Source organism: Vanessa tameamea, chromosome 5, assembly GCF_037043105.1.
Source record: "Vanessa tameamea isolate UH-Manoa-2023 chromosome 5, ilVanTame1 primary haplotype, whole genome shotgun sequence".
In the NCBI taxonomy this organism is placed as follows: Eukaryota; Metazoa; Arthropoda; class Insecta; order Lepidoptera; family Nymphalidae; genus Vanessa; species Vanessa tameamea.
Window position 1 is genome coordinate 9,505,118 of NC_087313.1, and position 14,245 is coordinate 9,519,362.

The following is a 14,245-nucleotide window of genomic DNA, read 5'->3' on the forward strand; positions in this document are numbered from 1 at the left end:
TTACTGCATTTAAGTTGAATAAGCCTTTTTCGTTCCGAAACAAATTTATAAATTATGCAATCGTCAATACCAAAAGTTACAAATATCAACGAAAGCCGGAAAGCCATTTATATTTGCGCAAGAACAGACCTCGGGATGGCGTTAGTTCCCGCAAAACTCGTTTTATCTTTAGAGTTCGACCCGCCACCACTTTGTACGGCCGACATAACTTGTAATAGCATTTACGCTTTCCATTGATTCACGCCTAGTTGTTGAGTTTGTTAAAATCTAAGTTCAGCAGTAATGTATATAAAAGACGATTGCTGGGTTCGTGGTGGTTGCGGTTTGTTGTGCAACCGTTGCGTGGCGCGACGCGGAAGGCGCTGCACTCGGCCAATGGAGCACTGCGCAACATAAGCACGTCTCGTACAAACTTACCAACATAAATAATGAAAAAACATATAATCATTTAAATTAATTATTTTATGATTTCTACACATTCACCGAAATTAAAGTTTATTGCTGTTATTTTTTTAATTAAAAAAAAATAGGGAACGATACAAGTTCCTGAATAAACGCGACTCTACATCATTAGTATGGCACGGGTTCATTTACTAAGGACAATTGACGCGAGCCTTTATTTTATTTATAATAGAGTAGGTCGCAGCTGTTCGTCCTACCTCATTATTTTTCCGAGCAAATGAACTTATTTGAAAGGCGGGTGTCAGTTTGTGCAATCCCCTTTAGAAGTGGGCTAACAGCCAAGGCTCGTCTCAACGTACTTGACCCTAATGATCGTGCAAACAAGTCCTTTCGGTGTTAAAGCAACATAATAGCGGCTTAAATGTTACACGACTAGTTCGGTTTTAATAGACTATAGAGCTTCAATTCAGCGATCATTTCTTTGGATCTCATGTCCGTTATATTGTTTTTTTTACTATACATTTTATTTTAGTTGAATTTCTGTCGTCGTTCATCCGACTTTCGTTTCAAGATAGTTACATTGAATATCCTAATCCAATCGAAAGATTAGAAACAGTTTTGGCACATTCGATATGTTTTACTAATAGCCCTGCTATATTATGTACTAGAAACAGTTCTTGATTAATTAAACTTTATTTATAATACAACACTGTTCCACTTAACTATTTATATCCACTTTAATTTGATTTCCAAAGTTTCGACTAACTTAACAATATTCAAATTGGCGTAATAACGAATTCATTTTGAATACCATAGACTACTCATGATTTCGACCAATGACATCACGTCATTTCAATGTCATACTTATTTATTTGTGTTTTATCTTTCTATGATTGGATTAGGCAGTGTGGAAATGGGATTGTAGTTTGGGTGAAATAAATCAATTCCTAAGTCCTCATATAGTTTTATTTTATATAAAAAAATCAAATGCACTCATCCATCCCTCGTCTCACTATATATAAATACAATAGATTTCTTGCATACAGCAAATATTCAGAAAATAGCATTGGCTAATAACCACATTTAGCTAGCGCTTAATATTACATAAGATTCATTTAACATAAGCATTTTATAATACATCATGTGATACGGTTACTTCACTCCATTACTTCTAAACTATACGTCAAATTGTTGTTTAATTTAATCTCGAATCTCCAATGTTTACATATATTACAATTGATAATTTATTTTTGCTATAATTTCGAATAATCGATCACATAAAGCAGTAACGACTATCATAAGTACGAAAAATAATCTTAACACGTAAAGAGCTGGCACAACGAAGATCTGAATGTGTTATAATATTAAAAATAAAATTATAAATCTACTGTTACACGACTATACATGAAAATATGTACGCCACATAACATACAATATACACAATAAATAAGATCATGGAATGTTATTATGATTACCTCATTTTCAACTCTGACCACGGCCGCAGGACAATCAATCAGATACACGATAAAAAAAATAAATCTAATTTCAATAATGATAAATTATAGCAAAAATACTTGTAAATATATAGGCCACAGATAACTGAAAGACTGATTGCACAGAGTCCGAAGTGGCTATAGTCCGCGAACACTAACATATTCACACTGAACGATTAGCGCTATCACTAAAACGCCACTTTTTCCTGAGTACATCTGAAAAGATGAAAAAATTTTATTAGTACATTATATGTAACAGCTAAGTAAGACTTCTGTTTTGAGTTGAATATGAACAACAACGTGCCACTTCTCTCGTCGGAGATGTTGCAGGTCTTTCAAAAGTATCCTTTCACCGCCAAGGACGATTATAAAGTATGTATTTCATACATATATCAAAAATTAAAAAGTCTGCCCGAATTCGTACCGGCGACCTTCGGTTAAAGTGTATATTTCACAATCTCTGGCTCTGTAGCCTCTCACAACAAATAGCAATCTCATTATATAAAAAAAAACCGACGTGATGTATGCAATTATAAAAATTATGCTCTTAATGTGATTTTACAGTAGATCAATGCATAAATTTAATTCGTTTTAGTTTAAAAATATTTTCTAACTTTTATCAAAATACAAAAAAAAAACAAAAATATTAATTATCATGGAGATTATTGTATTCATTAAGATTCGTTTATTATTGTTCGTATTATATGCATTCAAGAATCGTTAAAAAAAAAGAGTTCTAAGAGTTGAGGATATAATTATGTAAAACGCGTTAAAATTAGCGGAATATGTTTACGTAATGTCGATCAAAACAAAATCTTATTTGTTTGAGCAATGATTACAGAGTTGTTGTGTTACGGCATTATCATTATAATAGAGCATGCGTGATGTAAATTGCAAAATTAACGCGTCGAGTGGAATAGTTATGAGGTCGGGCTATATTCGTTTATTTGAAATAATTAGTGTTCGTATATAAACAGAGGGCTCTTAAAGTGGAACGAATTTATTATAATGTTTAATGTAATTTAAATTACGAAAAATTATGATAAATTTTATTTTTATGCTTACAATAAATGTTATACATAATACTACGTGCATTGACCTAATTGTAGACATTCGGCAATAAACCGGTACTTATAATTTTTTTCTTAATGATGACTTGCCTAATATTTATTTATATGGCACTTAAACTACGATCAGAGGCATCAATATTTATATTACAAAATAACACTACTAAAGAAGACTTTTAATAAACTTTTTAATTCCGTAAGTTGTAACTAGGTATGTAGTTGTGGGGATGTTGGTGCAGTGGTAATGGTGTAGTGGTGCTGATATAGTGGTGCTAGTGAAGTAATGGTGGTGATGTGGAGGCGGTGTGGCGGTGCGGTTACCGGCTAGTGCGCATGCGCGTCTGCGTAGAGCGTGGTGGCGATGTATGTGGTGGGCACGAAGCCCTCCTCGCGCGTGTGGTGGCGGCGCACTCGCGTCCAGCCGTCGCCCGCGTCCGTCTCCAGCACCAGCAGGCGCTCGCCGCACTCCATGCGCATCGTCGAGCCCGTGCCGTTCGCTGCGGGATCACAACGTTTGCTTAGCTTTTACTGTACTTTCCGCAAACGAACATCTCTAGAACGGTTTTTCCCTTCATTTTTATAATTTATTTACCCATGTGGATGCATAACAGTGTCGACTTAAATTAAAAAATAGTCGGATATCTTTTATTTATATTATTATTTGTTGGCGGTATCAAATGTAATCTTTTAGATAATATTTTTTGTGGCTCAGTATGATAACAAACACGTTACGTATATCGTAGGTCAAATAACTGTCTTTCTAGCCTCAACGTCCACAGAACTATAAACAAGAATTATTAATAATTTTATAATTTTCCTCTCGTATCGAGATGTTAGGCGGCGACCAACTATCGAGAATAAACACTGACCTTCGAACGCGTAAAGCGCCTTGCAGTAGCCCAGCGGCTGTAAGTCCGGCTCGTAGTAGTAGTCGAAGTCCGACTCGTGGTCCTGGTCGTGGTCCTGATCGTGGTCATGGTCATGGTCGTGGTCGTGGTCGTGGTCGTGGTTGTGGTCATCGTGGTCGCCGTTGGTGTGGTCGGCGTGCGCGGCGGCAAGCTCCCCGCCGAGGCCGGACTCGGGCGAGCCCCCCGCGGCGCGCCCGCCGCCGCCCGCGCCCGCACCCGCGCCCGTGCTCACCGACGACTCCGAGGCCGAGCGGGACAGGGACTCGCTGTTCGACCCGATACTGGCGGACAGATTATGAGTTTAAAAAAAATACATTATAAATAGTTAAAAACAAACTCTGAGCAATGTATATTACATTACTTACGCTTGGCACAGACCTGATAAAAGATATTTTTTTTTGCCATTTTTGATCGATGTTGATAATACAGACTGTTTATCTAAGTAACCTCTAGAGTGAATATAAATGGTACACCTCTTTTTTCATGACACTCCACTGACATACAATTGACCGCAAGTCTCAGAGATTAGACTTCCGTCTGGCCAATTTATTTTTCGCTTTATAACAATAAGAATTTACCTTGTTGCTTGCGTTGGTGCAGATCCGTTAGTTCTGGCAGTGGGGTGTAAGGGCGGTGCACATACTTGATTATTCGCTTCCACTAGCAACTCTTCGTACTTGCGTAATTGCGCTCGCAATTTCTTGACTTTATCACAACATTCGTTTAGTTGACCTGAGGTGACCAAAGAACAAAAATAAATAATTTAATTATGTATTTCACTATTATTGTTTCTTTGTGTATAATCTTTACTGATATATAAATATATTCAAAAATGGTATTCTATAAATCGCCTGAAAGTAAAAGTACAGGTAATAATAATAAAAAACTAGTTACTTTTTTATAGCTATATATATAAAATTGATATAGCAAGTTACGTTAATAGCGTTGCATTATTAATAAATATATATTAATCAATAAATATTTGTAGAGTATAATAGTAGCATGTCTATTAGCAAATCGCAGAGAATATGTAAATCCAAGATTTGTTTATCTCAACTCCTTTTCGATTGAAATAGGCTATAAAGTACAGTACAGTAACAGTCTGTTAATATCCCTCTGCTGGGCAACGGTGAACAATAAGTTATAGACACAATCAAACCTTCTACAGTCATTGGATCTCCTAGAGTAGGATTTGTTTCGTATACGCCTTTCATTTTCATTAGACCTTCCATCGAAGCCTGTACCTGTCCAACCTGCAAAAATATTTCCACGTATATATTTGTGAAGATTAAAAAATGTCGATGTATAAAAAGCACGTACTCATTGTTTACCAAAAGAAAAAACATTTTCCACAACTATAAAATCTACACAGGACTTTTACGACCATAACATTTGAATACTTATTTAAATCTATCCTTGAGTTTAGTTTCAAAATTTATCAAAAGAGAGGTTATAAAATTTGGGTAATAATATATATTTTCTAATTGTAAAAAACAGTTTGGAATTGGCATCGTTTACACGCGCGTTTCTGGGAAAGCACGTTAAGCTGTTAGTCCTGCACCTGAACTCTTTAATCGTACCGGCCCTACTAAGGATATGAGTGCGAGGGAGATTGACGGAGAAAAGTCATAAATTCAATTCAAATTTCTAAGGCTTTTTTGTAATTGTATTGCTTTCTAACGAATTGATGTGTTGTAGAAATTTAAAAAACATATTCTTGTAGGAAATTGAACGATCTCTACAACAGGTATTACATACATATACGATTTTTCACTTTGACAACTCGTTTAAAAGTAAGTCTAAAGTTTAAATTTGAGCCTCAAAGGGTACTTGATTTCTTCCATAGTTTAATTCCACGATTAAGAAAGATTGACTTAGCAATTATTTTTTAACATACACTGTGTTATTGTATCCAATAAAACAAAAGCACGTGATGTATTGTATTAAAAAACGTTACCTGTTTCGTCAATTCCTGAACTTTTCCTTGAAGTTTCTTTTTCCGTTGATTTGGTGGCAAGTCTGAATAATCCTCCTTTCCGTCCACCGACATGTTGTTCTGTGAAAATATACAAATCCTTCATTGTTTGATACTTTACTTACATAACACATTTCAATCGATGAAAAAGGAAAAACCATAAACCAGAACCAGATCACAGTAAAAAAAACCAACACCTTGCTTAACTTTAGTCATAATTTCTAATAATTAAATTTTAATTTTAAAAATAATGCTAATTCTAATTTAAGCACATTAAGTATTTTGTATTTGGATATTGACAACCTCTTTGAAAGACAGACTTGTGCATAAATGCGTAAAATAATAAACGACAAAGTACAATAGTGTTGTGTTAATGAAGCCAGCTAAGCGAAATGGTGAATTCTACATTGTTAGGGTTACAATATTTTAATTGTTTTAATTTTATTAAAAAATGGACACAATGAATCGTTTTGTTTGAAGATATATTATTTTAATTATCTAAGGCTTTTAAAAAAAATACGTTATTACATTGGTTTGACTTAAAAAAAAAATTTGTATTTATAATTCCTAACAGGATTCCAATGTCCTATCAGGTATAATTTTAACCCTTGTCCTAAGCATTCCAATCTTTTTCAATCCTTGTGATCAGTTCCACTTTTGAAGTAAAAAAAAGATCCTTCTGTTGAGTATCTCTTTAGGGACAGTACAGGATTAGTATCACACGTTCTTATAAAAAATAACCCGTAGTTTTATTATTCGTCTCTCGGTGTCTATTTGTGACTGCGTAATACGTGTAAGACTCAATTAGAATGTATTACTTTATATTAAATAGTGTATGATTTATTATTATCTGTATATTATAGATGAGTATCTGTCACTTTGTCTATTAAACATTATATTATATTTTTAATCTGGGAACATGAAAATTGACAGATACTCGTCATGGCGGGAAAATTGATTCTCGATATGTATTTTTATCTGCGTATCGATTAAAACATTATTTAAAATTTGATCACATTATATAAGAATATCTTATAATCATTTCGTTCTATTTCTGAGTTAAGACTGAGATCTTCCATACGTCACACCATTTTTAATCATGGTTGAAACTTTTATCTAAAAAATCAGTGTATCGCTTTGCTATACCTTGATACAAATAATTTCATCTTTTAAATATCGTATATGAAATTGTGTTACATACTTAAATTTAAACATTATCAAACCATTAGTAATAAAACAATTTCAAATTTAATTATTGACTGACTGACGACGAATGATGACAAGATGATTATCATTTTCGGACGACCATACCGACCTTATCCGCATGAACCATTACGATACAAATTTATTACACAGTAAAACAATATTGTTAAAAGTTAAACAGTTCTTAGAATAATTATAACAATGGAACAATTAAATCTCAAACATACCATAACCACAAGAAATGAATTCACTCATGTTTTCCTTTTTGAAATAACAATTAGTGCGTCACGCGTGTATTCTTGTGAATATGAGAATGTAAAAAATGAATATTAGAGTATTACCACAGACTAGCTCATTACTAACAGAAATTTAATTAATTATACATACATACATACATACATACAGTTATTCATACTATATATTGTATATGTTGAAGTAAACAACTAAGAGAACAACTCCATTTTTTATTTTTTTTTTTTGTAATAAATACTCGTTATAGGCAAAGTATGACACATTACTTCGATTATTCATAATAATATTTGAAGCAATTACGATTCGATATATTTAATATATGTTAATTATTTAAGAATTTAACACTCCAATGTATCACATAAATCATAATTTGAACACTTAATTAAATTATAAATGTTCAAACAAACCCAACCCTCTGGGTTATGGTTACGCCTAAATGTGCAAATCGAAAATACTAAATTAAAAACTAACTAAATTATATTTTAGTCACAAACTAAACAAAACTCGCAACTCACTAAATTCTAAATTGGACGTATAATTTAGTTTAAACTACATAATTAGATGATACGTGTAAACCACACATTACGTTCAATCGTGACAAGGGAACCAATTGCCAAACGCCAATGAACAAAACCGACACACGTAACTGACCTTCAAGGAGTTGCACGCCTCAATAATCTTCTGTGGCCAAAGCATTAGGCGGCAAGCACGAAACGAGGAAGCAAAACAAATTACATTAAATAAAGAATAGAGGATGAACGAGTGACTTTAACCGCTCCAGGGGAAAGTTACAAATTAATTTAAATCATAAGTTTATAAAAATGTGCTGGAAGTTTGATTTTGTTTGTGTCACGTAGATACGCTCGATTTATACCTTCGCTTAAATTAAAAAAGATATACTTATGATTATTAATTGCATTACTTATTTACTTAAGTTATAGTAGAATGCCCGACGTGGTAGTGTAGTGATCCGTGCATCGTTATTGCTCCATCAACTGCGAGGATGATTAAAGATATTATGACTCACGTGCCTCATTAAGAGATACGGGACTCTTGAAACCGGAGTATGAAAATATAGTGTTCTGCACCACGCTCTAATCTTAAGAATGGTTAGATTCTGCACAGACAACTAACACCACTCATCTGACTTTCTAATAAGCAAATAACACTAAAAGTTCAATTTAGAATATATATATTCACATATATATTAGTAAAATTATGTTTAATAAACAGTAAAAAAACATTTTTAAAATTCAGAATAAATTGGAAACACACGAGTTACAAACGAGCGCATCACACGACGGAAACAAAGATAAATAGAAAATAAAAATAAAATTATTGTGTTAAAATTCGTGTTGTTAACAAAATTATTTAATTTTTAATTTAAAAAAAAAATCAAATAAAGCCTGGTATCATGCAAAACTTACGTCCCCACCACCGCGGGTCGACTTACTTTTTCCATGTTAGAGACGGCCGCCGCCAGCCATAATATGAATGGATGTTATGAACCCGAGTTAGGTAGGGGATCGAGGGATAACAGATAAAAATATATTAGTACCTCCAAAACATAATAAAAATTAAACATAATAATAATAATAATTAAAGATAAATAAACGATACTATATTGACTAAATATACCGAACATATTCCCAACACATGCAAGTAAACATATATATCCTCGAAGCACTTAAGCTCGCAACGCTCAGCCGGCCAGCTTTCAATATAAAACGTCGACTTATATCATACAAATCTACAATTGGGTATTTGAATGATTTCTCCGTATGAAATATTAAAAATATAACGTAAATATTAAATATTAAAAGTGTAATGTAATATTTTATTTGTTTTTTGTTAAATCGACTACGATGACACACTAGCTGTTTTCGAGGATAACACAATGTGTTGTGACGTCATAAATTATGACAGACAGCTTATTCGTGATATTTCACTTATAAGCATAATAATCACATCAACGTTCTGAAGCCACAAACATATACGACGCGTTTAGTCATCACGCGTATTTCAATACATTTTAATAATTTTATGGTTTTAAAAAAACGTTTAATTGTCATTCAAACACACAATTCTAATTGTCATACATAAAAAATACTACTTATAACATTCTTACTACTACTTCATTCAAAATAAATAGAACAAGAAATAAATAATGAATTCGACTGTCAACGAAAGGTGTACTTATTAAAATGATCAGATTATTATATATAATCCGATAAATAAAAAAGTCTCACCTTATTGGAGCTGAATATGGACAGGAGGCCGCCTCTCTTCTTGATCCGGTTGCCGGAGACAGTGCCGCGCGCCGCGGTGAGGTGGTTGTGTGTGTGCGTGGTGGCGGCCGAGTCCGTCGCGTCCGCGCCCGTCGCCGGCTCGAACCGGAAGTCGTCGGGCGGGACGAAACCGGATTTATACCTTTCTATGACGAGTTGTGTATCCTGAAATCGATACGAATTATTGCTACATAAGTTTCATCTTTGACTTTTTGAAATTGGAATCGGCCGAGAAAATATGAGAGGCCGAGATTTTATTGCAAACAAAACAACTGTATCAATACTGGATGAAATATTCTGTATTACGATGCTGAATTCCAGAATAGATATTTGCATTGCTTTATTAAAACAACAAAAAAAAAGTTAGTAATTTACAATTGTGTTTAAACATATACAAACTTTTTTAAATTATAATTCTAATATTAATAAAAGTTTAATTGATATACTCGAATAAGCTACCATTGAAACAAAAGACTTTGTTCTTGACAAATGGAAAAAGATCGTTTAACAAAAGAGTAGATAAAATTAATTATTACGCACCTCTTTCTCATTAATACTCTTGGCCGCTTGCTCCATTCCATCAAGGCACTGCATTATAATTGGGAAGACCTTCCTTTCGACGTCAACAGAACTCAACATGAAGTTTTTTATATTCTTTATTCTTTTTTCATCTAAATCCTGGAATTAAACATTTAGTTTTTTTTTTTAATTATTATTGTACATAAGTCTGAGCAAATGTCTTAAAGAGAAGGGATGAAGATTATTCTACCACTGATTCGGTGCAAGGGTTAGGGGATTCAAATTTGACATATTTTATTTAACCAAATACCGCGGTAAATGAAATTAATTGTACAAATCAAAATATTATACTTGTGAGGTTTTTTGACATTTCAAATTAGTTTTGAGTATTCGTACAATAGTAACTGCATATGTTCAAAAATACTATCGAATCCTTAGAGCTGATCTCTGTTGCTGGCAAGCTAACAAAGTTATTTATTTAAAGACTTGGTATAGCCTACATTCCGACTCATTAATAATTTTACTTAGAACGTCCATTAAATATGTGCAATATCGTCGAATACAAATTTCCAAAGTGCTTGTTAAATAAAATATTTACTGTATTCAACTTTGAATTAGGTTATTTGTCGCAAATTTTGGCGCGTGAATATCATGGGCTTAAGTGTTTCCGTCAAGATTTTATTTTTATATTTCTATGGTAACCCTACAAGTGACCCAGTTGGCCGAACGCCAGAGTGCAAGCTGTAGGCGCCTCAGAGACATTTCACGGAATCGTGTCAAAGTTTAAATTACTTCCTATTATTAAACATTGTTATGTAAGCTTATGGTTCGAGCCAAATGGGCCGTTCGAATGGAAACACAAATATTTTATACAAAATTAGTCTCTTATTCACGAATTTCTTAACACATACATATAGAAACCTAGATTTGATATAACGTTGAAGCTCAAACTCTCAACTAATCGCTTGGCTGGTTTTTAAACATGGGGTGCCATTTTAATTTGAAGGTGTCTGGCGACAAATACTTATGTCTCTTGGGAATTATAAAAAATTAAACGGGGAGATTTTTAGCGTAAATGTTGCATGTGAATGTTTACCGAGCTACACTTTTACCAATCGTATTTTTTCCCGTGGAGTTAATCTCTCATAAGTGAAATATGTATTTATATAAGAACTCTGTACAACTTAAATATAACAAAGTCAGATAAAATAACAGATATAAGTTAATAAATAATTGACATCAAGTTATTACTTAAGAATTGCGCATTTCTTCAGTAACATACCTGTAACTGTTTGAAAACGTGTGGTAATCTCTGTTCATAGTGCTGTCTCTGCGCCTCGTTCGTCTTTCGGAGCTGATCCATGTATTCCTGCTTCGCGTCTTCGCACGCTTGGCTTCGTAGCTTCATGTTCGTCTTTTGTTTCTCTACCTCCGCTCGACTGCAACGGTTACAGAATGAATTATACGTTATGTTTACAGGGATAGTTATATACCTTTTTAATATATAAAATAAATGTTTATCTTCTACGCGTTCTGCGTACGAAGGTTGCTGGTAAAAAAAAAAACAGATATTTCAATATATCTAAATGTTTTATGTGGATCTTTATTCTAGCTATAGTTATTAAAAAAAAACTATCAAATCTATGTATCTGTCTGTACAATATTTTCTTATATCCAATTGAAATCAAAATTCGAAATAAGAATATCAAAAACAAAAAAACACATCGCATGGCTGACTTTAATGTATTTATTCGCAATGGGAAAGTATTTGCTCATATTTTGCACAATTTATTGCGCTCTTGAACTGTGACGTCATGTTCTTTTATCCATCTTTTTGTAACTTTATCTTTAAATCACTTTAATAGTTCGTTTCTTTTAATGAAATAAATAACAGTATAAAATTAAATTGGCCTTTGTACGAAGTAATTGAATTGATAATATTATTTCAACATTATATTTCTTACTTTAATATGAAATATGTATATATATTTCATTGTATATCCATATATATATGGATATACAATGAAATAACTGGTTTATGTATTGATTTTTATCATTAATTCCAATATGTTGTAGCGATCATATATTCAACTTTCACTTAAGATTTGACATGGTTTTTTTTTTCGAAAAAGGCAGATTATTATGTAAATTAAGGCAAAAGGAAAGGTCGTAACAATAATATAAATATATGTAAATAAATATGAATTTTTAATGTAAAAATAATTCAAAAATAATTAAAAATCAAAATAATAGATATTCTTCATCCATGAAGGTAGAGAATCACTTTTGAATCGTCATTGTAGAGTATGAAGATTACATTAGATAGAAAGCTATCAGCGATTCGAAAAAATAGTTTCTCTAGGAAAAACCGTTTTGAAACTCAGTTTATCAAATATATTCATGTAATGATCAAATATATTCAAACGTCCTGGTCCTCACCAATCCTGGTACTAATGACATCAAAATATTTTACATTACAAACAAAGTCGCACTAAAGACAAAAGCCGACTACCCAGCTACTCAGGACGCGAGCGAAGGACGCAGTAAGCAGGACAGTGAGGTATTGTCCAGTGTCATAAGATATTAACGTGATCCTCGCGGGACGTACGCGGGACATATATGTTCATTAAAATACAAACTATGCAAAGAAACTTGATTGAGATTAAAAATAGGCATCTACCCTCCGGAAAGGCTTGAGTGCACTCGACAACTCCCTAGCGGCGCGTTTTATTTAAAGAATATTAATTTTGCAGCGTCGCAGCGTTTTTTTATACATAGACGAAAGGAGGCAAACGAGCTAATGAGTCACTTCGTGGAACAATTGTATTACTGATATAAGACATATCTTTAACATAGTTAAAACACATACACCAAACATACAATGGAACACACCTTTATATTGGTAGAACACATATTATACTATATTCATATAAAAAATTAAATAAATAGAATTCATTGTAATCGAATCCAACCTTTTTTTTCTATTTTGTACTGTCGAGATTAATTATGCAGAAATCATGATTAAGGAATACGTACAATTTTAGTGTAGTTTATTTTTCGAAAACCGTGAGGAAGCCTGTACGAGTCGAATGATATACTGTGTACACAAACTGTACCAAAATACAGTACTGCGTGAACTCGAAAACTTCTTTATTGGGATAGGAGACCTTTAGACGGTATTAGCGCTTATGCGGTAATTGTACTGTAAATTTATTACCTTAGATTGAAATCTGCATCTGCTTTCTGGAAGGCGTCGAGCGCCCGTTCCGACTCCCGCGCGGCGCGCTCGTACGACCTCCGCGCCCGCTCCAGCGCGCCCACCGCCGTACTCAATACTGCCATTTGTTTCGCGCCTTCGTTTAAATGTTGCTGAAAATTATAAAAAACAATTGTATCCATCTATAAATTAAGTCAACAGAGTTTCTATACTATTAAATCAAATACAACGACAAATTTAAAACTATTTTAAATTTTAATTGTTTAGTTTTCAGTCACGAATATGTTTTTTAATTGCATTCAAGTTATACTTCAATAGTTAAATAATTAGTTTCTTTTCAATAGAATATCGGATGAATTGAATTAGTTTTTTCTCGGAAATATATCTAATGCAAGAAGCCAATTATTTAACATGACCAAACAGCAAATAAAGGATTAGTTATAAAAGATGGCCAGCGACTACTCAGAAAATTATAGTTTAAAAGAAATAAACGCTTCCAACTCAACACTTGTATACTGTTTCTCGGTAAACATAACTAAACCGCAAACAAAACCCAATACAACAAAACAACTACAAGTAATATGATGTATTATTGAAAACGTGCATAAATTTCGTCACACAATAAGGAGGAACAGTGAAGACAACCAAGAATGACATTTGAAAATCGAATACGCTAATATTTCAACGAAACTAATTGCACGTATTTTAAAAGATCCTTAGTCGAATTGTGACATCATAGCAATCCTGCCTTTGTGTACGAAGTATCTGAGCGACCGAACCTCGCTCGGTTATAGTTTATCTATAAACTCAAAAGCAAAACCTTATTTAAATACAAAATCTGAGCCGAATTGTTGGAAGAAAAACAAGAAAATTTTAAAAATATACACAATTATACGGATAGTATTCAAATTTCTACGAAAA

The 14,245-nt window shown here is 33.1% G+C and overlaps 1 protein-coding gene across 3 annotated transcripts in view; it reads right to left on the reverse strand.

The window, feature by feature from the left end:
- Positions 1-1,350: 1,350 nt before the first annotated feature.
- The window catches only part of LOC113392270 (formin-binding protein 1-like), a 42,469-nt gene continuing 29,574 nt past the window's right edge, over positions 1,351-14,245 (reverse strand). Inside the window, exons 5-15 of one of the 3 annotated variants that reach the window (XM_026628617.2) lie at positions 13,325-13,476; positions 11,390-11,546; positions 10,129-10,266; positions 9,550-9,753; positions 7,952-7,978; positions 5,828-5,926; positions 5,030-5,123; positions 4,449-4,602; positions 3,832-4,151; positions 3,284-3,459; positions 1,351-2,111 (exon numbers count right to left, since the gene is read on the reverse strand). In XM_026628617.2, coding sequence (XP_026484402.2) covers positions 3,287-3,459; positions 3,832-4,151; positions 4,449-4,602; positions 5,030-5,123; positions 5,828-5,926; positions 7,952-7,978; positions 9,550-9,753; positions 10,129-10,266; positions 11,390-11,546; positions 13,325-13,476 — 1,518 coding nt within the window. In that variant the 3' untranslated portion in view covers positions 1,351-2,111; positions 3,284-3,286. Of the gene's footprint in view, positions 2,112-3,283; positions 3,460-3,831; positions 4,152-4,448; positions 4,603-5,029; positions 5,124-5,827; positions 5,927-7,951; positions 7,982-9,549; positions 9,754-10,128; positions 10,267-11,389; positions 11,547-13,324; positions 13,477-14,245 lie in introns of all 3 variants that reach the window. The other 2 variants (XM_026628616.2, XM_026628618.2) reach the window with 2 other exon arrangements.